This window comes from Etheostoma cragini, chromosome 13, assembly GCF_013103735.1.
Source record: "Etheostoma cragini isolate CJK2018 chromosome 13, CSU_Ecrag_1.0, whole genome shotgun sequence".
NCBI lineage: Eukaryota > Metazoa > Chordata > Actinopteri > Perciformes > Percidae > Etheostoma > Etheostoma cragini.
The window spans coordinates 18890101-18912972 of record NC_048419.1 but is presented as its reverse complement, the minus strand read 5'-3'; the positions used below and the strand labels follow the sequence as shown (position 1 = coordinate 18912972).

The 22872-nt window shown below is 38.6% G+C and overlaps 3 protein-coding genes across 8 annotated transcripts in view; all 3 read right to left on the bottom strand.

Annotated features, from left to right (window-relative positions):
- Positions 1–2682, bottom strand: part of fnip1 (folliculin interacting protein 1) — a 39722-nt gene extending 37040 nt beyond the window's left edge. For all 3 annotated transcript variants that reach the window (XM_034890804.1, XM_034890799.1, XM_034890803.1), the window contains exon 1: positions 2433–2682. In XM_034890804.1, coding sequence (XP_034746695.1) covers positions 2433–2524 — 92 coding nt within the window. In that variant the 5' untranslated portion in view covers positions 2525–2682. The remainder of the gene's footprint in view (positions 1–2432) is intronic.
- Positions 2683–4028: 1346 nt separating this feature from the next.
- Positions 4029–7666, bottom strand: LOC117955977. 2 transcript variants are annotated; one of them, XM_034890806.1, is made up of 8 exons: positions 7306–7666; positions 6845–6948; positions 6196–6541; positions 5975–6112; positions 5462–5501; positions 5236–5282; positions 5108–5139; positions 4029–4987 (listed from the first exon to the last, which is right to left on the bottom strand). In XM_034890806.1, the coding sequence occupies exons 1-8, from the start codon at positions 7403–7405 to the stop codon at positions 4646–4648; spliced, it is 1149 nt and encodes a 382-aa protein (XP_034746697.1). In that variant the 5' UTR covers positions 7406–7666; the 3' UTR covers positions 4029–4645. The 2 variants fall into 2 exon arrangements, with proteins under 2 accessions (XP_034746697.1, XP_034746696.1); XM_034890805.1 differs by having other exon boundaries at positions 5108–5282.
- A 2784-nt stretch (positions 7667–10450) lies between these two features.
- The window catches only part of acsl6 (acyl-CoA synthetase long chain family member 6), a 34307-nt gene continuing 21885 nt past the window's right edge, over positions 10451–22872 (bottom strand). For all 3 annotated transcript variants that reach the window (XM_034889966.1, XM_034889967.1, XM_034889969.1), the window contains 12 exons: positions 20813–20886; positions 20501–20578; positions 18039–18173; positions 17404–17538; positions 16665–16760; positions 16274–16346; positions 13432–13520; positions 12992–13108; positions 12690–12833; positions 12319–12420; positions 12156–12227; positions 10451–11753 (listed from right to left, as the gene is read on the bottom strand). In XM_034889966.1, the coding sequence (XP_034745857.1) occupies positions 11613–11753; positions 12156–12227; positions 12319–12420; positions 12690–12833; positions 12992–13108; positions 13432–13520; positions 16274–16346; positions 16665–16760; positions 17404–17538; positions 18039–18173; positions 20501–20578; positions 20813–20886 (1256 nt within the window). In that variant the 3' untranslated portion in view covers positions 10451–11612. The remainder of the gene's footprint in view (positions 11754–12155; positions 12228–12318; positions 12421–12689; positions 12834–12991; positions 13109–13431; positions 13521–16273; positions 16347–16664; positions 16761–17403; positions 17539–18038; positions 18174–20500; positions 20579–20812; positions 20887–22872) is intronic.

The window sequence follows — 22872 nt, the reverse complement described above, 5'->3', positions numbered from 1 at the left end:
AACGCAATTTCGTTCTGTATGCACTCTGTACATATAAAATGACAAATAAATAAAGTTGAAGTTGAAGTTGAAGTTGAATTTTCAAACCCTCACTCCCCATTGGGCTATACCATTTCTCTAGTACGTTTAGACTGTGTTCTTCGATATTACTTCACTAGTTGTCAAAACGTAGGCAGGTGAAATCAAGAGTAAGTGGCTGAAACTACTTTAATCTCTGCCTATGGTTTTCACTGACATGTATCATATGTTGTGCTTTGTGGTAAATGTTATGAGCAGCTCATCATCTAAACAGGTTTTCAGAAGTGTTAATAGACATAAACAGACGTTAACAGACATAAACAATAAACATGTTTAAATGCATGCGTTTAAAATGCTGCAGAAGCAAGCTAGGCCAGCTAGTCTATCTGTATTTAGGGCAAGAGTCTTCACTCCTGTCCCGAACAACACGGATCGCTATGGTTTAACCGGAGGTCTCCCTTCCACTCAGCGGCCACGACCATTGCTGAGGCTTAGCTTAAAACATTAGGCCTAATATCACACATTGTGCAGTTTCATTTTTAATGTCTCAACAAGTGGGAATCTGCACTAATATTTAAGGAGTTTCGCACATAGATTATTGGTTCTTATATCTGTAAGTCTATATAAAATGGAGAGTGACAGCACCAGTCAAAATAGCTGAACCCCCCCAAAACGGTATAATTCAAACACTGAGCTCATTTCAGAGGTATAAAGAGCACAGACAACTGAGTTAACAGAAATGAAGGACTCTTTGCTCTTGGATTAAAGCCAGCCACACACACACACACCATTTATATCACTGTGGGCAGGGCACCTTTATGACCATGGAACGTGCACCGGCACACACATGGGCCAAAGTGCATTTAGCACCATAAGGAGGACAGTTTCTGGGTCCTTTGGAAATGACATCCACCATTGATGGCAGGCCAAGATCAACATTTTCAAATGCAAACATGTGTTTTTGAAATTGAAAATAGACCCTTCCCCTTAATGGCAGACCTGACCCTGACCCAGAATTTGTGTAGAAAAAAACAGGGAAACTGCCAAACAACTTTGGCCTTGGCTATTTTTTTCATATTAGCATTACATGAGTAACATTCTTAACTACAAAATAATGTTTTCCTTCCGTCGTTAGATTTACAGATGAACCATATTGTATGTACTGTAAGTATGTCAGTATGGCGCAATGGCACTTGGTCACTGAAGTCAAAGAGAGCTTAAACTTTTTTTTTTTATCCTTTACGCCTTAAAAGGATAAAAAAAATAATCTAAGGATGCAGACATTTTAAAATGTTATGTCTTCTACATTTTAAAATGATGCAATTCCTGTTCATCTGCAAGACACCTTTTTGAGTACTAAAATCAGGAGTAGGTTATACTAGCTTGCATTTGGTATAAGCATCAATGGTATAAACTAGATACATGGAGGTATTTGTTCAGCGAGGTGTTCAATACTAAATCAGGACGTACTATCTTTGCTTTATGCTGGGCATCACAGGTGTAAAAAAAGACATCAATTTCCACACAAAAAAACACCAGTATCGGCCCCTTTGAACTCAAGCCATTTTCAGAAAGTGTTAAGATTGTGCATCCCCCCAGAGTCCAGACTATAGTCTTTCTGTGGATGCAGAATCCGGGTTGCCGAGGATCCGTCTGTCATCAGTGACCGACTGAAGGGATCACGTGTGCTCCTCCGCTGTCTTATTGCACATGGTAAAAAATACAGTACATACAGTAACGTTACCGTCGCATGACAGAGAAGCCAGCCGTAACGTTACTTTGGCTAAATTATCTGGGGTATAGCTCACGATAAGCGACAGAAGAGCATTACTGTACCGTCTGGGTCGCCTCTTTGTTTTCTTGATAACGTTACCACGCAGACTTAACTATCGTTGCCAAAGAAACACACAAGGAACACGGGGGAGACAAAGGGGAAGAGACACTGTTTCTGCAACTTCTAAGCGAGTATACCAAATACCGGTTACAACACTTCAGGAAGCGTTTTTCATCAACTTATTAACCATCTGTTATCAACACCACATAGGTTGTAATACTTACGTAAACGCACAAGAAATGCTAATGCTAGCTAACGAGGCGAGCCGAGACTCAACAAGAGACAAGAGCATGCAGCCAGCAGCCCCGCTAACGTCTGGTAGCTAGCATAAGCATGACAGCTAACCTCACAAACAGGCAACACACGTTGCCAGCTCAATTTCAAATTAACAAAATTATACAGTGTTGACTTGTAACGTGCCTTCGAGTTCAAAATATTTGCCACGCTAAACAAATCTATCATGCTCCCAGACGCCATAGAGAGAGTCATAAATAATGTTAATAAAACGTTACACACACACACACGCGCGGGCGCGCGCACACACCAGGAACATATACACGCACACAAACAAAATAGCTACCTGAAAGCTGGGTCCTCCTTGCTACATCTCGGGGGCGGCGACGAAAACGCATTTCTCTGTTTGAAAAGTTTCTGGAAGAGAGTTGGAGGCATTTTGCACCAGAATAAATTCGGCACAGAAGGTCTCTTTTTCTTTTCAAATCCAAGAGCAAATCTTGTTCCTTGTAACTGTCTCCATGGGTGTCACAGTCATATGACAGACATTAGTCACGGGAGCTTCTTGGTAACCCACTCCATTTTTCTGATTGGCTACGCAGACGCTGCTGCTAGTAGAAAATACCTGATTGGCTGGTATTTTTGGCCCTGTACCACGTGGTCAGTGGATTCGCTGTGTTGATGTTTTGTCGGGAATCGTGACAGCATGAAATTTATTCACGGAAATCATACAAGTGCGACTGCTGAGCTAATTGCTGGGCATGGTCGTACATCCTTGAAAACAGTTACAGGGGAACACCGTCTAAATTACGAATTCCAATATGTTGTTTCTATGGCCTAGGAAAGTTCAATAGCCTATATGTGATGAGCGAGGCCACCTCTTAATGAGAACGCCCTGGGGTCAGCTGAGAAGACAAAACTAATCCGTGCTCTCGGTTTAACGAACTGTTGCAACGGATTCATAATAAACGGTGCTCTCTGTCCTCGAATTAATAAACTCCGTACGGATTCATAATCCGTGGTCACGGTTTTAACGTGAGCAAAGTAGATATGCACAGATTCAAACTTCTGGGATCAATTACTCTATGGTGAAATGATATAAAATCACAAATGACCTATCTATCCTGACGTAGTAAGGTTTACAATGAGCTACAAACAAATTTTCATCAAAACGAGCCGTCCTCCAACCTGGAGAAATAACAGGTCCCTAAACCTCCCATCGTCCCTAACTTATTAGGTAACTTAGATCGTCTGTAAACTACAACACCAACACAAAACAATCTCTTAATTTAATGATTAAATAAGGTATCGTCTCCAAACTTGTGTTTTAAAAGTAAGTGTTTTAGTACAACTAGGAGGAGACAAGGTAATAATTAAGGTAAGTTTGGAGACATACCTTATTTAATCAAGAAATGTATGGATATTTTTGAAGGTCCCTAAGCACCGGCTGATCCCAGAGGGGGTCCGTACTCTCTCAAAGCCGAAACCCTAAAAGTAAGTCTCGAATTTGTGATGTCATCAAGTGTGGAGCTGATGACACAATCATCCATCATAAGCTGATTTTTTGGACCCACAGAATGTTTTTTGTTTCATTTTAATTGTTCCAAATGAGCTTTATTCTATTGTAGCGTGTGAAAATGTATAGCCTACTCAGAACCTTCCCCTGGTTCCTGTCATCATATTTGCCAAATCATGGTCTTGAGAGTTGTTAATGTTTACTAATGTTTTTGGACCGTCTTACACCATAGGAATAATATGTATACATTTCGAAAATGGGCATGGTTCCCCTTTAAGTGCAAACGCCAGGCTTGTGAGAAACAAACTGAAAGGGGTATCAAACAAGAATCATTTATGTAGTTATTGTAAATTAATTTATTGTGGACTTTTTTTTGGCACAAGTGTGTACATTTGCATAAATACATGATAACTCAAAATCACAAAGTAAAATAAATGTACATTTTAACTTTTAGTTTACATTCAACATTTAGATTAGACATGTATGGCAGAGAGTAACTAGAAATACAGATACAACAACAAACAACATACATATTTCTCATGTAACATTGGTAAAAACTCCCAGGAGAAGAGAAAAGATGACCATTTTAAAAAGAAATATGGGGCTGACATCTAGTGGTCATTATGTACCAGACACTTGTTTTACATAAAATCTAGGGCCGGTGTGAATGCTTACAGTGTGTATTCCAAGTGCATTTTCATGTGGTATATGTGCCACAGTTTGTACAGTCCGCTTAGTAATACAAATAAGGACCAGGTTGTGAAGCAACAAAAGTTGAAAGTTAAACTATGTTGGCACAGTCTATGTTGTGCAAACACCTATATACATGGCAGGGTGTGGCATCCCTTTCAATTATTCTCGTTAATATAACATTTAAATACTGATAAAACTGTACATCCCATTTCATTTTCCATTTTAGACATCTAGACGGGCTCATACACTTCTTTACATCTTTTTTGGAGGTACACACAGACCGCTGTTTTACAGGATATTTCATAAGAGGATTCCCTTAAACTTTACATATAATATTTTGGCTTCAGATGTCACAGGGTAGAAGGTTCTGTGTCTTTAGGAGCTGTGAGAGGAAATAAAGGAGCACTTTCGAGTTTGACACACCTGTCTCTCATCCTCTTAAAGAATGCATCTCTGTGACTGTTGTCGATAAAGTCAAAGATCTTGGCTTTGCCCAGGCTACTTTGTACAGTTAGTTGTGATGCTTCTTTTTTAGAATGGATCTCTCCTGCTCTGAATGTGTCTGACTGGATCTGCTCAGCCGGGCCGGTTAATTTGGTGCCTGGGGTGTGTTTTGCTTTAAAGTTCTCAGCAATAATGGGGCTTTTGAAGCATACCTTCTTCTTGTACAAAAGAGGCCTTCTGTTGGTAAGCTAAGGGAGCAAAATCATAGTTTAACATGACCATAATCTCTCTTACATTTGATTTGAATACAAATTAAATCATATACATCATATTTCCGATTACACGTGACAGCCATGTGACTTTCTTACTTTTGGTGGGGTTTTGCTTTTAAATGGCTTCTCTACTGATTGAGGATTGAAAAACAAAACCATTATTTGGTGCATTATGACATTGTACAGTTTGATTAAGTTACATATTTCCAATGATGAGTCTTTACCTGAGTCTGTATGTGTTTTGGTCACAGCTTCCGGTCCTCTGTGTTGGCTTCAAAGAGAAAAGACAGTGATTGAACCACTTTTGGTCATATACTGTATATGTAGAGCATACAGAACCACTGAATCTTTCTGTGTTAGTGGTTTGAGCGTGTGAAGGTTCCCCAATTTAAAAGTATTAACACTCAAGTATTATTAGAAAGAAAAAATAAATGTAACTGATGAACTTACTTGATCACACAGTTCTTTCCAGCAAGAACCACAGAGGCATCTGCAGACAGATGTTAAGTTCTTATCAGACAATTGCAGACCGTTTACATACTAACACTCGGACATCAAATAATACTCCATTGTCCTGGTAATGTGTACATTTTTTAAATTGTATTTAAATTGTAAAAAGCTCAAGCATCAATTAATTATCATTGTACACTTTTCAATATTAGAAAATTTTTATTATAGGCATTTTAAACTCCAAGTGACCAACTGCTAATACGTTTTATGTTGTGATGAAAAGGCCATGAAAATTAATATTCTCGAATTATCTTTCTAGAACTGATTTTTATTTTATTAATTAGTTCAAAATGTGCAACCAATTATAACAATATGATACCATAAGTTAATGCAAAAAACTAACTTCAAATAATCATTGGATGGAGTTTACATATCCTACAAAATGAACTGAATAAATCTTTCTTACAACACCTAGTTTGCTGTTTTATCAAACAACAACAGACGTGTGTTTACCAATGATGTTAGAAAGGTCAGGGGGATGATACATGTGGATGCTCTCAGCATGGCTCACATCCAGCAAGGTGGAGTTTTTTATGTGACTTTGGAGACCCAGCAGCTCCTCCTTAATGGGAAAAGAAGTCAATTTTTCCACTGTGAAGAGAAATTATAATAATGAATTAGAATGATATAAACTTTTATTCTGGTGGTGGATTAAAAAAAAAATGCTCACACACCATAGCTCTCTCTTCTGAAGATCTCTGGGGAGGGAAGGCTGCTGGAAGTTGTAGAGGTAGAGTGACAGCCTTCATCATCATCATCATCATCATCAGAGCTGAAAGTTGTGTCTGACTCCATGCTAGAAGATGTAATGCTTTCCAGAGTCATGTTTTGCTCGCTAACTGGTATTTCACCACCTCTGATAGCATCTGGCTTAGCTCGGTAGCCAGATTTTCCATTGGCTGGCATGGCAGGCAAGACAGCTTTGTCACTGGGGTTTTCAGTAAATGCAGGGCTTCTCATGCACAACACAGATTTGCAGTGGACAGGCGTAAAATATGTCTGTGTGTGTAAAGGATAAGCCTGGATGAGGGGTGTAAAACAAAACAAAAAAATTAGAAACCTTGAATCAAACAACTTGAAATTCAATTTCTAGCATCCCGGAAAGACAAAGGAGCGATTGAGTGTTTTGTTGTGGTTGTTGTTGTTGTTGTAGCTATTAATGCCCCTTACCCTAATGCCCTTTATCCAGCATACCCGTTGAGAGATTGTGTCTTAAGCAGATCAATTTTAATATAATTATTATTACTATTATTATGAAGAGAAGAGTAATCAAAGTGTGTTATCAATACTGAGAAATATCTCCCTAGTAGTCAGAATACTCACTAACGCTGTGGGGGTTGGATTGACTGTAGGGACATTCATCTCCTCCACCTCCGGTTCCTCTGGTAATGCTTCGTATTGTTTGATGGGCAGAAGTCTCCTGTACTCTGAAAGTGTTGAAGAAGAAATGTAAAGACTGCAGTCTGTAGGCTGTAAAATAGGCAGGCATATTGATACATTTCTCATGTAGGTTGACAGAATTAAGTTGTTTAGTTAAACACTAAAATGAGAAACATAGCTAGGCCTAAATAAATGCTGACTGAGTGATTGGTAACTTATTTTAAAATGAAATTGCCTAGGCCCTACCTGCATTTATAAGTGTAATTGAGCACAGAAACCCATAAACTGTATCACTTATGTTTGGGAAACTTTTGTGCAAATTATTATTTATATATATAAAAAAAGAAGCTAATCTTCAATCTACGTTAATGAAAGCTGTGTGTGTAAGGATGTTTATTTCTTACGGTTTTGTCTGCTCAGTGCTGGTTTCACTGGGGTATCTCCTTTGTTAGGTAGCGTTAATCTACTTTTACGACGGAGTACTCGATACTTGCGTCGATCCATTTCCGAATAAAACTGACGTCCAGACTACGGTCGACGATTTGTACAAAACTTTCTCTCTGTCTAAAGACTATATTTCAACGTTTGAGGAATTGTTGCTAACAAATGTATTTAACTGTCTAGTATTAGCCTAGCTACTTTGTAAATTGAGAAACTGTTTACTGAGACAGTTAATATCCGACGGATTTTTTTCTCTCCGTTCTCTCTGCGGTGCTTAGCAACCGAGCACACCTGTAGAGTCAACCGGCTGCTGATGACGATTTAAATCCGTGTTAAAAGCAACAGCCACCCTCAGCTACCTCTTATTTTGAAAGTCTTCTACTGAGTTATGATTACAAACAACATTATTAAGGGGAAAGATTAGCTTTCTGTTATGCAGTGGCGAAAAGTAACATAGTTGGCCTACATTTAGCATACTCAAAAGCTATTAATGAACTAGCTTACTTTGAATTTTCCATACCTTTTTTTTAATCCCATATGAAGAGGTGAGTCCTGTGTAATGGACTATATTTAGGTGTTCAATTTTAGTCGTTAGGTCACCTTTCAAGTCATTTAGAAAAATTTTTTTTTTCCATAAAAATATTTATTAAAAAAATATATAAAGAGTTGTGTCTTGTATGTCCAGTGCAATGATACATTTTGGTAGTCACAGGCAGCATACCATTACTCTACATGGAATCTGAGAGACGAAATATGAATGAATTTTCCATGAAAATAAAATCCCATATGAAGAGGTGTGTCCTGTGTAGTGGGTCAAATTTCATGTAAGTTATTAAAAAAAATACAAAAATCCCAAATCTTTCATTTAAAGAAAATCCCATATAAAGAGGTAAGTCCTATTTGACCATGATACATTTCGGTATTCACTTTAAATCGCTGGGTCAGTAACTTCAAAAGCAACCAAAAAACTGCCGTTGTTTTCAATTAATTTATTTAGCCCATATGTAAAATAAAGAAATTACACATTACTAATAAAAGTATGTGTGCTATATGATACAAATAAAGTTTACTTTGTTTTGTCATTATGTTTAATTACATTGGCAAGTCAACATGAAGGTATTGAAAAAACATTGTTTTTGTGTTATTCAAAAAGTAATGGATCGATGGATCCATAACAACACCGCACAGTCTTTTAACTCTATCACATTTATTTGACAACTTGAGTTCCACAGTAGCCTACATTCAGCTGATAATACTTGCATACTTTTACTTAAGGATGATTTTAAATGCAAAACTTTACTTAAAGGAGTATGTTTTACATTTGTAATGTTTTGGGGCAGCTGGGCCTTGGTGGTAAATGTTCTGTTTTGGTGCTGCTGGGCCTTGGTGGTAAATGTTCTGTGTGAAAGATCTAAACACTGGGTTGGTATCTCTGGGAGCACCCTGGACTCCTCTTATGTTTCAGATGAATGTCTTTCTGTTTCTCCTGGTCTCCATTTCTCTAAAACTGCTGCCATTTCTTGTGGGGTGCCTGAGGGCTCTGCGTTAGGTCTGATTTTATTTAGGTTGTATGTGTTTCCCCAAGGCTACATTATTTGGCAATTCGTTGATATCTGTTGTCATTTCTATGCTGATTACATCCAGCTGTATGTTTCTTTTAATGCGGCAGAGATTAACAAAGTGTCACTACTGCTTAAATGTTTGTCTTCCATTAAGGACAGGATGACGAACATTTTCTTGCAGTTTAATGAAGTTAAGCCCGACTTCCTTAATGTTGCTCAGGATATTACAGCCTCCAAGGTTGGTCAGCCTTTGGGGTCCATTTCTTCAGCTGTACAGTCCAAACTCCGAAATCTTGGTGTTATATTTGATATTCTTGACCAACATATCAAATCACTAACCTGCACATGTTTTGTCCAACTGAGAAACATTGCTAAACTTAGAGCTGTGGTCTATCAATGTGAACTTGAGATGCTCATTCATGGTTTTATATCATCCCGGGTTGATTACTGCCAATCTGTTTTCAACTGTCTCAACAAGTCTTTTCAGGACCGCCTACAATTGGTCCAGAAATCTGCTGCAATGTTGGTGACCTTCTAACTAGGGACTACTGGTGTTCCCACACACTCATTTAAAAAACTTGTTAAAAGGTTCCTTTGAAGTGGTAGCTCCGACTCTGTGGAAAACCATTCCTGTGAACTTACGTTCTGCAGTCTCGGTTGACGCTTTTAGAAAGCAGCTGAAGACACACTTGTTTCTACTCCTTTTTGTCTCATGTTTGTAATTTGGGGTTTTTAGTCTTTTAATCTTTTACCTTTATTGGTATTGTATTTGTTTTTGCTTTTTCATTTTCTGTTTTGGATCCTACTGCATTTTAACAAATGTTTATTGTGTCAAAAACTGTGTCTGTAAAAGGTGCTATATCAAATAAATGTATTATTATTATTATTACTACGTGTTGGTACTTCAGAAAAGGATCTGAGTAGCATCGCAAAATAAAAGCTATATGCCAATAGCATTGAATACACCATCAAAAAAGAACCAAGACACCAGTTTAAAATCATTCCATAATATCTTTATTTCTTTGACCTTGTTTTCCACCCTCCCTAATCCCAATTGCTGCACTCAATCATTACAAGGATATGGTGCTGATTCCATTTTACAGCAGAATAGATAAATAAATAAGTACAATTCATCTCACTACACGCAAAAAGAGAGAAAGAAATCCATTCAAACCAATGATTTAATAAATATGCTTACGTCTAGCTGTCCTCATTTATGTACATCCACACTGTTTATGCTTTGGGACGGTAAACAACTTAAAAAGCCTATACATTACTTCTATGTGTAAACCCTCCAAAAAATTTTTTATTTTGTTGAAAAGTTAGTGGTTTTTCTATTTTCCTCCAGTGAGTGGAATTCATCAGCTTTGCCTACATTACAAAGCCTTGCACTAGCAGCAGTGGCTGTGGGCAGCTGCATACAACCTGCTTTAAATGGCCACAAAGAAAATCTCATCTCCAAGTCAGTCAGACGCTAACGGTGCCAGCCTTGCAGGGCAAACTGCATGCATTGCCCTGAGCCCTGGTTTTGCATTATCTTTTTTCCTTTTACCTGACATACTATTTGTGCAAAGATGGACGTAAAGAAAGTTGTGATTGAACTGACTTGTGAACCTTGATTGTTACAGTGGGCCAGTCCTTTACATAAACAAGGAGATTGCATGCTAACTGCTGATCACAGCCATGTAGAGGGGACTTAACGAATGACTTTGGATGTGGCTCAAACATTGAGATGCTCTACATGGAGCAGACAGCAATGATTTGTAAGGCAGGAGCTGCTACTGTCTTTACCTTGTTATCTTGATTCTGACCACAAACATGAGGGTGTGGTTTTGGTCAAATTGCACAAGGTCTGATCTTTGTTGTGTCAGGTCAGGGGAAATGTATCAGGCCCTGCTGAGCGGCACTGCTGACAGCAGCTTGTTTGTTTAAAGAAAAATCTACTGTTTTCTACTAAGGATAAGGTCCATTACTGTTCTACAAGTTGTCAGCAAGACATCTCCTTGAGCTACACTATACACAAAGACATCCTGCTTGCTGTCGTCAACTGTGGCTTTAGGTTGTGATTGGCTGGTGGGTTTAAACTGATGGAGAAGAGAGGAGAAGCAGATTGATGGACAGTAGGAATGGATTGCTCCACATGAAATGTTCATGAACAGAGCATTTCATGGTTTGTTTGGGTGGATAGTAGGTGGCAATACGTGGAAGAATTAACATGCCTAAATTAAAACAAATCAAACAAAGTAATACAGTAAATTGAAATACTTTATATACTGTAAGTATTTGCTTTTTCTGTAAGCACAATTAATTTGCCAAAATTGTGTCATAATGATCTGTCTATGCTGCCTTGTGCTGGACAACACTGAAATGCACCACGTTGTTTTGTGGTGTTTTTGATGTGACAGAAAATTCATTGTCACAATAAAAACAATTCAGTTAACAGACTTGAAGCTAATTTCTCTTTTTAACTTATGTTTTTGTGTAATTATGATACAGTCAATGCGTTCCTAAAATGGAAAAACATAACTACATGTTTTGCATTTCATTTAATTTCTTTGTACTTAAGCATTTTAAATCTTCCATGGAAGGGGGATGTTTCTCCAAAGCATGTTAAGCCAAAGATGTCACATCTTTGTCCCACTGCAGGTCAATGGTCAAAGCAGGCCTTAGTTTTTAGATGCTTGAAGGAAAATGAGGTCTGCCGGCCTTCACATGGAGATGCTGCTGTAGAGTTGGTCAATCTTCTCCTTGAAGAACTCCTTCAGCTCTGGTCTCTTAGCCTTAAGTGTCGGAGTCAGGAGGCCGTTTACAATGGAGAACATCTCGTTGTGGATGTAGATGTTTTTCACCTTTAAATGGAAAATGGGAAAGAATAGAAAAGACGTTGAATGAGACCAAGATTTCGTGAGACAAGACAAGAACCCTGGGTTGTGTAATTTAGGCAATATTACTATTATTAATATAATTATAGGTCTTAGCATAAGTACTGTAATATTCAGTATTTTTAAGCTAAACCTTGGCTTATCCAAGGGAACAAGCACCTAGGCAAATAACTGACTTCAGCTTTATTTGTTTTAAGAAATAAAAATATAAATGTAAAAAATCAATGCCAACTGAAGAAATGTATTCTGTATCTTTAAGAACAAGGGTTTTTTACATGTATTTTAAAGATAAGAAATCAAATACTGCCACAACAAAAAGCAGAGCGAACCGTTTTTGCCTCAAACACAAACACATAACTTCCTGCCCACCTGCTCAAAAGAGTGAAGCCCACTGGCCTTGCCCAGATGCACCAGATCTTTAAGGATTGCCTTCTTTAATTCCTGTTGTTAAAAAAATCAAATTAATTTCCATAGAATTATTTATTAATTTTAGCCTCTATTATTAACAGCATTTGAGAAGCATGCCACCTACCGTGTTTTTACAGAGGTCCTTGTAGGTGCCTATTATGCCTTTTTTCTTGGCCCATTCTGGCATGACTTCGGGGTCAGGAACCACAATTCCCACCAAACAGGACTTTGGACAGGACAAGAGCAAACCCAATTGAAAAGTCAAAAGATGTGTACTAAATCATCTTGACAATTAGCACAAGACAGATGATTGTGTATTATATTTGTCCTGATTTGAAATGGAGTACCATAGGTCAAACATACTCCCAGGCCCTGGCTCTTAGGAGCCACTAATTGAATTTGCGCTTTGGAAAGCTTAACGTGTACAGCTAAGAATAAGATTAATTAAGGTCTATCCACCATTAAGACAATGTTTGTTTGTTTTAGTATTCTCACCTGCAGGCTATCTCCATGAACATAGAGCTGTGCCACCGGTTCGCTTCTAATGTAGATGTTCTCGATCTTCTCAGGGGAGATGTACTCGCCCTGCGCCAACTTGAAGATGTGCTTCTTCCTGTCAATGATCTTTAGTGTGCCATTCTACAGGACAGGAGAATAAATGACAAAATGATAAATCCTGGGATGTACTCATGTAAAAATAAAGCATTCATTAAATCAAATGCCGTGCAAAATAATATACATTATTTTGATGCCTAAATAATCTTTAGTCTGATGTAAGTGTTACTGTATGTACATACAGGCAACCATTTGCCGATGTCTCCGGTGTGAAGCCAGCTGTCTGCGTCCAGCGTCTCGGCCGTCCTCTCTGGGTCTTTGAGGTACCCCTTGAACACGTTTGGTCCCTTCACACAAACCTAGATGGTAGATTAGAAGAGTGGAAAAGAATCGAGGTCAGAGGTGAAATATAAAAAAAACTTTTCTGATGTAGTAAAACATTTTTGAAATGTTATTGTTTTACACACCTCGTATCTTTGGACTTGTTATCTTGGCATGTTAAGATATATGAGTATATAAAACAGCATTGTAAAATTTTAAACAAGCTAACAGTTAGCCCTCTGATGTGTGGAAATCATGATGAAGACACACACACACACACACACACACACACACACACACACACACACACACACACACACACAGTGTGTATGTTTCTTTCCTTCAAAATCATGTTCCTTACCTCTCCCTCTCCCTTAGCGGCAAAGTAGTTCTTGTCAGGTACATCAACCAGTTTAATGAGGTTACATGGCAGTGGGGCCCCAACGTGACCTATTAACAGGGTCAAAACAAACAAAACAATTAAAAACTCACCAAAATAACCTTTTTGAATTTCTTTTAGAGAAAAAAATCGACTGTCTGATTCCCCCACATGCAACCATTGTTGCAGCTAACACTGTCCACTATCAAATGAATTTCCTAAAGAAAATAACAAACAACCTTTTATAATTATACACTGTACTCTAAGCTCAACAATAAGCACAATTGATGTGTGAAATGTGTGAGGAAGAGAGATCATTTTCACTCAAAAAAAAACTCATATTATTTAACAGTAATACAAATATTTCCTGTAATATCAGAACGGAACAGTAGGGGGGGGTGATAGACCACATTTGGATGTTAGTCATAGCTGTTCTTTTTCAATGCTGCAAACCCCAGAACAGGTTGAAGGTTTTGGCTGATATGCATGATGCAAGTTATATTGTGCCATTTTTCCTACAGTTCAAGGGTCAAGGCAACTAATAGTACCATTAAATGAGGATATCTTTTTCATAAACTGACTTTTGAAGTACTGATGTAGGTTTACTTCTACTCCAGTTAAATATGAGTAAGCAAACAGTATCTGGCCTCAAGTAAGAAATCAAAGTACTCTTTTAATGTTTCTGGCAGCACCATTAAAGCATTACATCCAGAGCGCTGTGATTGGTTTGAGACAGCATATTTCTTCCCCTGGGCCAGAATGTTACCTCTTGTAGCCAGACCATACTTCTGGGCTGACACAAAAAACAAATTCATACAAGACGACACTGTCTGCTTAATGCTCTAAAGATCAAAGGTCATGATTGGGAATCTTTCTTATGGTTCTGCCATAACAATACAGTTAAGCAACTTTTAAGTTATTTTCTTCAATTAGTTTTACTAAAGCTGTCCTTTTCTAATTGCAAGGTCATACATTGTCATTACCTTTACAAACTAGAGACCCCAGGCTTCTTAAAGACAACACATATTAGCCGGTGAGTTGACTTAACTTCTGTTAAATTGTTTACCGTGTGCATTATGCAGACAATGACTTTCAAGATAACTAAAATCCTCACTCAACACCTTTGTCTCCACCTTCCCGTCAGCCATTAAGTAGATTTATTTGGGGAATTTAATAAGATTAAAATACTCAATATGGTTTACCTACTGACCCTACTCTATATAAAAACTAGTGTAGTGATGTTATGTTCACCAGGCTCTGAATAATACAGCAATAAGCTGTGTGGTGATTTTGATGTAGTGCTGTTACTATTCATGTTGTGTGCAAGCAGTTAGAAAAGTGCCTGGGAAAAAAGGTGAAGGTATGTATTAGGTTTGGCATGAAGTTAGGATAGGCAGATTTACAGTAATCTAAAATGTATAGTACATCTTATGTAAGAAACAAAGGTGACGTATTAAAATGCATGGGCTTATTTTGCTGTAGCTAAAATCTTTTATATGATGACTTCAAAAGTTTCAGTTGGTTACTTTTATAAATAAATGTTTTCATTGATTTTGTGCTGAAACTCTCACTATATCCTAGACTTAGACTTAGACTTAGACTTAGACTTAGACTTCTCTTTATTGATCCTTTGGGATGACTCCCGCAGGAAATTGAAAGTTCCAGCAGCAGTTTTAGCAAGAACAAAGAAATAAAAAATAGATAAAAAGACAGTATGAAGACAACAAAAATACCAATAAAAAATAATAACAACAATTAGAATATTCGTCAAGTAAACAAAGAAAGACCATAAATTATAATTAAAGTTAAAGTGTCAGTGTCCTGACATCAATACACAAGGCAGATAATCTGTGAAAAAAAACAAATGATCACGCTTAGTCCTCCTAACTCCATTTACAAGGTTCCAGGCAAAAAGTAGGCAATGCAGTGACAGAATCTTCATCCATATTTGGCTGCCTAGTTTGATATTCGAGTCATCAAGAGCAGCAATGGAAACTGCCTGAGAGACTCCTTTGATCTGATTGAGTGTTTTCCGTCAAGAGCGGTTGAATCTTGCAACATTTTTAGGAGTCCTAGTTGTAGGCCTGTTTTTTTCACAGATTTTCTGTCTCATGATGTAAGGATATGGTGACAGTTTCAGAAACAATAACAAAAACTTATTTTTATGGAAGTTGCAGACTGCAGCTTTGATCAGACAACTATAACAAAGGCTAATAAATAAACAGATTTAAGTCTAAATAACTTGATAAAGTTCCCCTGGAAATTTCATCAATGCCAATACAAAAATGCAGGCGCATAAAGGGTAAATATGTACAGGCAGTTATGATAGCTACTTGTTTTTTACAGGCTTGTTGATGTAGGCAATCACCCAAGCACGCATTATGACTATAAATAATGTTGCCAAACCACTTTCTTCTCTTCTAGGCCTCTCCTTTTTTCCTTTCTCAATCAACTTTACAGCCGCCCCCTCACTCATGCCCTGCTTTATTTCCATTGAGTATAATCAAAAGGACGTTCACTTGGAGCAAAACTGATAAGGCCTGATGGTTTGAGTAATTACATCATTATCTGAACAATTTCACCAAAAACATTTTTAATAGCAGGAGGATTCAGGGATCAGCAGTTCACTTATCAGGTTTACAGACACAGCAATCTTAACTAAACACTGTCACAGCATGGGAATAATATATTTGTTAAAATGATGACTCAACAACGTCACGTTTAGACCTTTATACAGAGCCTCTAGTCTAGTAAACAAGTTCAGTGAGTCTGGCAAAGATAAAGGTTTGTCTTTCATTTCAAGACCTGTTACATAAATGCTCACCTGGGGTCCAGTCTCCAGGTGTGGTAAAGGTGCAGCCAGCTGTGCACTCTGTCTGGCCGTATGCTTCGTACACCTACACACAGACAAAGGCAATGTTAAGAGGGTTGTGTAAGGGATTTGAGTGAATCCACATGTATTTCAATGTATGTGTGTATGCATGTTCTGTATGGTGGTATCATTCTGAGGACCAGTTTGAGTTTTAGGCCTTGACAGTGGGGACATTTTGTCGGGTCCTCACTTATTTAAAGGGTTTAAAGGGTTTATTCCTTGTTTTGGGCTATGGTTAGAACTAGGCATTGGTTAAGGTAAGGGTTTAGGTTTGGGTTAAGCATGTGGTTGTTATTGCTAGGGCCTCCAGCATTCATTATATGAATGTTTGTGTGTGTCTGACCTGGCATCCCAGGGCTGCTCTGAGAAATCCCAGGACAGCAGGCGAGGTGGGAGCCGCCCCTGTTATAATCATCCTCAGTCTTCCTCCGAGGCTGGCCTGCACAGAGAGGAAACCATTAGTATCTAAAGGTCTTCATTTTCAATTTTTCTTTAAATAATATTAATACCAAAACAAATCATAAATGTATTGTTTGTACTGAATAAAAAAGGGCTTTCAAGGCCATGGAAATCTGTCTTTGCCAACATGAACATACATTTATCTGCCAAATGAATTGAATAATTCTTTGGTATTTTACCTTTCTGGTTTTCTTTTTTCTTCTTGCTAACTGGGTTGAAGTTTATTGGGCTTGGTAGGTAACATGAGATTGTGTATTTCTGAGCTCTAATCAGGATTTCAAACCTGAATCTGAATCAGTTGGTAGGCATTTTGGTCACTATCAATGAGATCTAAAATCTAAAACCCACACCCATGCAGTTCCAATGAAGCAGGTTAGCTGGTTTGGGGGTATTACACTTTTAATAAAAATTAAGAGAACTAGAAATCAGAGCTGGTGGCATTCAACTGCCCACCTTCATCATACAGTAATTCACTTCCACAAATTCTCCAGTTATCTCTTTCCAAAATGCCCTGAGCATACGGAAGTATATGTTGTTTTTAGTGATGTTACAGGATATCACCAGCTCATGTAACAGAAGTCCATAGTAGCACATTTAGCTCTGGGAGAGTAAACACTATTTACCTGAATTTTACTGAAGAAGATTTTGTCCCATAAGCTGTCACTGCGAATGATCCCGCTGCTTACTTCAGCACCTTTTCTTTTGGCAGCAAAGTTGAGCAGCCAGCGCTTCAATGGGCTGTTAGCCTGGCTGAAGATCTGCAAAGGAGACAAAGACAACATACAACTTTGTTTGGTTGGGGACAGGCGCGTCTTATTTCATGAACCTTTAAAAACGTGTACATTTATTCATGCAAATTGCCCCAAAAATGAGCAGGAAGCAGGTAACACCACAATAAGTGCAAGAACAACACTTTCATTCCTTCTCCCATATTATAAATGTACAAATTCTCTCTTAGAGGTTTTTGTTACATCATGTGAATTTCGGAAGAAACTGGACTTCAAATGCATTAGACATGGTTGAAAACCAACATTTCATTCTACCTAAATCCCAACTACAGTACTGGATGACAACTATCTTAACATGAGTCAAAACAGTAGTGGTGACCAATTTCATTTGACCGATTTCCAGACAATACCCATTTTTACAGCAGTTTTTTGGCAGAGAAACTCCCACTGAACTATAACGACTAATTGCTTAGTTGCCAGCACAACATCCAAACACCCTAAAAAAACTTTTCTTTATCCGTTCATCTCACCTTGTCGTACATGCGGTTGAGCAGCCGAGGCACCACAGGGAAAATGGTGGGCCGCAGGGCTTTCATGTCATCTGGGAGGAGACGGATGTCGCCTTGATAGAACCCGATTCGTCCTCCATGGCAGTACACCACAGACTGCAGAGACGGACACAAATAGTGGGGCTAACGTCACTAGCTGTGAGGTATCTTCTACAGACAAAATCTCAACACTGACACGGGTAAAATAATTTAAGGTTTTAGATAAAACTAAGTTGATAGAAATTCCGTAATCTTTATTCAAATAGCACAGCGAGAATACAAAGTACAATATTTCAAACTGAAATTGAGTAAAGTAGAATAAGAAGTTAGCATAATAGGAAAATATCAGAGTAAAGTACAAGTATCACATGTCAAGACTCAATAATGCAGAAATCAGGAAATGACCAACCAAGAAACCAAGAAAACCGATGTGTATGCATATTTTTCTTGGAGTCGGTTGATGCAAATTGTGTGGAAATGCAAAAGATATTTCAAATGAAAATTACTGTGTTAAGTAGGCCTGATCTTCCAAGTGTTTTTTTCCCCCAACACACACACACACACACACACACACACACACACACACACACACACACACACACACACACACACACACACACACACACACACACACACACACACACACACACACACACACACACACACACACACAACCTTTTCCAGATAATTTGCAGGTTTCAACTTACACAGACAGAATATGGACTAGAATAAGGATTAACTCAGCACACAACCTTTGTTGTCTAGTGGCAGTAAAAACATGCACCTTTTATGACCCTGTTCCTGTTTCTGCAGGCCATCTGAGGACACAGCGAAGTTGAAGGTACAACCTCTTTTTGGCCTTTGTTTGAGAGATCAGTGGCTGGCCTATCAGAAATGGAGAGGTGTTTTTGTGTATGTGTAAGAGAGACTGTGCGGTCTGATGTGCTGCTCTCTGGGGAAGTAAGATGGTTTCATGAGTCTTAAGCCACTGACAATTCTGCTTGTGTGTTGCAGGCAAACAAACCAGGCAGGTTCAACTTGGCTGTGTAATACACACATGACACTTTTCTCTCACACACACCCACACACACACACACACACACACACACACACACACACACACACACACACACACACACACACACACACACACACACACACACACACACACACACACACACACACACACACACACACACACACACACACACACACACACACACACACACACACACACACACACACACACACACACACACACACACACGCAGAACTAATTAAAATAGCACTCGCTAGCTAAACACACTACCAATGCATCTGGGTATGATGATAAGAAACTAAAACAGGAAAAGCTAGAATGCACTGTATGGTTGTTAACAGATCTGAGGTTTCCTGTGGGACTTCATGTGACAGGGTTTTGTTGTTGATGTGTCTTTGTAAGCCAACATATGACAGGTGACTAAGCAGACACAAACACCAAGGGCCCCTGATATAGTCTGATGCAACTGTTACTGATCAAATTTTCTTTGTTTGTTGTTATCTTGTTTCCTAATTTCTTACACGCTGAGTAAAATGCAACTGAGCTTAACTCAGCTACATGTGTGGAGGAGAAACCTGATGTGTTGGACATGTAAACGCTAAACCGAGTTTCTAGTTAGAGCAAGTGTATGATAAAAAAGACATCAGTCTAAGAAGGAATCCCTTTGGCAAAAGTGCTGTATGATAACGTAGTTCCTTACAGCTTTGCTTTTACGGCAGCACTACTAAAATCTAGAAAGTGGTTTTCTACAGTTGAAAAGTGGAAGTCAGGCACTGTAAGGACAAATGGTGCATTCTTCTATTACTGTGCCCGTCAGTCCAAATGATCCAAACAAAAAACTGAACAGCACAAATACACATCTGTATGCCAGCTTTGGCTTAAAAATATGGTAGATGGTAAAGTAAAAGATACATGTGATTACTGATCAGCTGCAGGTAAACACAGGTTTAAAAGTAAACGTGCAAATGTGCAAATAGAATCTCCTTCCTTAACCTGATTTCTTTCAATAATGTTGTTTCCTGTGTGCATATAAGAGTATACTGTGATATTATTGGCAGATACCTGTGTGTGTGTCTGTGTGTGTGTGTATGTGTGTGTTTGTGTGTGTGTGCGCGCGCCCGTGCAAGCTTCAGTAAGATAGGTAATGATGCAGCTTAAACACTAGTGGCTGTAAAAGGCAGGTATGGCCGTCATCATTAGAGTTGGAAAACTAAACCAAAGGAAAAGGGAAAGAAAAACAGAGCCTCTCCCTACCTCCCACTCCTTGTCCTTCCCACACATTAAACAGTTTCACATGAATGCCTATAAAGTCACAGATCCTTCCTCTGCCCCCACCACACTCCAAGCATCCGATTGCATAACCATCTCAATCCTGTGGTCAAGGATCTCAGTTCAGCCCGTTTACCTCAATGAGCCTCTCGAACATGTGAGCCAGTGGCAGGAAGGAAATGAGGCAATCATCTTGGTTGGGAAAAATGACTTTCTGCAGTAGTCAGAAGAAAGGAAACAATTAGGTTTAAAAGGATCTTGCAACACGACAACTGTCATAGAAGTTATGGGGGAAAATAAAAAAAAAGTGAAACCAGACTGATACTGAACCAGACTCTTAGCAAAGTCAGACATCATAATTACATCTTGATTGACTGGTGGGTGTCTGGGGTATTGCTATGAAAGATTTCCTAAGAAAAGGACAAAAAAAGAAAACATAGTCACTCACGTCTGTTACTTTGAGGAAGCCTGAGAAATCTGCCACCACGTTCCCGTGGGTAAGCATAACTCCTTTTGGGTTTCCTGTGTAAGCAGACAGAAAACACACACCCACACCAACATTAATGAAATGAAATTCCCTTCACCTGGCCAAGGATCATGCAGTCATCCAAAGAATCAGACAATGAAAGACAAACTGGGTTTTGCGGAATGATCCTCTGAATTGTAATTGCCATTTAAGAAAGATTTGGGACAAAAAAAAGGATCATCATATCCTTGAGCTGTTAAATAGTGGACAATCAGGCATGAAACGCAAAGCAGAGATATACTGTAGTCTAATGGCCATATAAATATGTAACATAATTTAAGTTAATTTAACAGAGTGAATTTTTCCGAAGGGAGACAGTGATCTCTTTGAAATGTTTCACCCTCAAGTAATCTTTTCTTATCTGCACACTTTAATACCTACACTGATGGACAACAGCATGTGTGGTCTATGCACACACACGTACATAATGTGTATGTGCTGTATATCTGTTGAAAAGACTACTTTTTCAGTAGAATACATACCACTTTAAATTACTATTTCTCAATTAATTAATTTAAATTTGGGAATGTTGGTTGTCTCTCTTTATGTTCCTTTGCCTCTAAAATCTGTAACTACATGGTCAAAAACTATTTTACATACCAGACTGTGTTTCAAAGCCATGTGTCACCATTATTTCAAGTGGAAAAATTACAAATCTGTTACAGTATGTCACAATTTGAAACAGCTCTTTAGCCGTGAATAAAGAAACTCCCTAAATCACATTTTTCTTTTTTAATGTTTGGCAACTCCTACAACATCTAAAAGTGTCATGTTTCTCCCCAGTTACTGTAACGCCATCACATTGCTCAGTACTATCTACACACAAAGTAGTGATTGTGAAGCAATGACTCTTAAATAAAGTGTTCCTCTTTCCAGATGTATGCCACAGCAGTAAAAAAGCCGAAAAGATGTTGCAACAAAGACTGAGGGAATTCTCAGGAAATGGAGAGTGATGTGTGAAAACTTTAACCCCATGTTGGAGTGTTTGCATGTCTCTGTGAAAGCCAACAGGTGGCAGCGTTTTCAAAGGACTCTAGAGCTGTAGCTGGTGTATGACCTGCATTTGTTCCCTTGTCTGTGGTTATCGGATAAAAGACCTCCCAAAAAACAGTGTTGCTTCCTCACTCACATAAATGTGTTGTCATCTGGCATTTCAGGACAAAAAGGAATATGTGTGTATATATATTTAGAGTAAATGCTTGTCCTCCCGTCTCGCCTTCAAGTAGAGTAATAGTAACACATCTCGGTCCAAAAGTGATCATACTCAACAGCAAATATGTCTGTATACTGAATTTCAGACAGATGTTTGACATATCAAACAACATACTTATAAATTGAATTAATTCTTCTGATTAACAAGAGAGCCCCGATCTTCTATGCTTTAAATCATTTACGGTGTTTATTGCTGTGTAGTCCTGGACATTTAGCATTAACACAATAGTCTCCTGAACAAAAAAACTATGGCCTAAATATTAGGGTTGTGCCAATGGAAGATGTGATCACTGCATCGTGATGGTTGACCAGCATCATGATAGAGAGCCACTATCATGATGCCATGCCCCCCCCCCCCACCCTGTCAGACACACGCTAATCCCAGTGGACAGGAAATTGACAACTGTGTCGGTCTTAAACTAGGAAAGACACTTGGGTCGGGCTTTGTGCTGTGCTGCCCCTTAAGTGGAAGCTACTTCCCCCCCTTGTGTGCAACCTATTTTTTGTGATACAGTCTCTGTCTCTCCCTGTCAGTATAGTAGCTCGCTCTACCTGGACTAGTAACGTATCAGCATGCGGTAAGGTCATGCTCTACAACTCGGCACGGACACAGCGGTCTCGAGCGAGAGAGAAAAGGTGTTAACGTTGAAAGCTATCACACTTTCCTTTATCCCCTAATTGGACTAACTTTGTGGATGCCACTGTGTGCATGCATGTATAAGTAAGTCTGATGAAAATGTTATGTAGATTTATGTATGTACATTAGCAAC

Excerpts from the sequence above, each read along its gene's own strand:
- LOC117955977 (XM_034890805.1), bottom strand. The coding sequence starts at position 7,405 with ATGGATCGACGCAAGTATCGAGTACTCCGTCGTAAAAGTAGATTAACG. Across the intron at positions 6,949-7,305 it reads AGCACTGAGCAGACAAAACC|AGTACAGGAGACTTCTGCCC; the intron begins GTAAGAAATAAA and ends CAACACTTTCAG. Across the intron at positions 6,542-6,844 it reads ATCCAACCCCCACAGCGTTA|GCTTATCCTTTACACACACA; the intron begins GTGAGTATTCTG and ends CCCCTCATCCAG.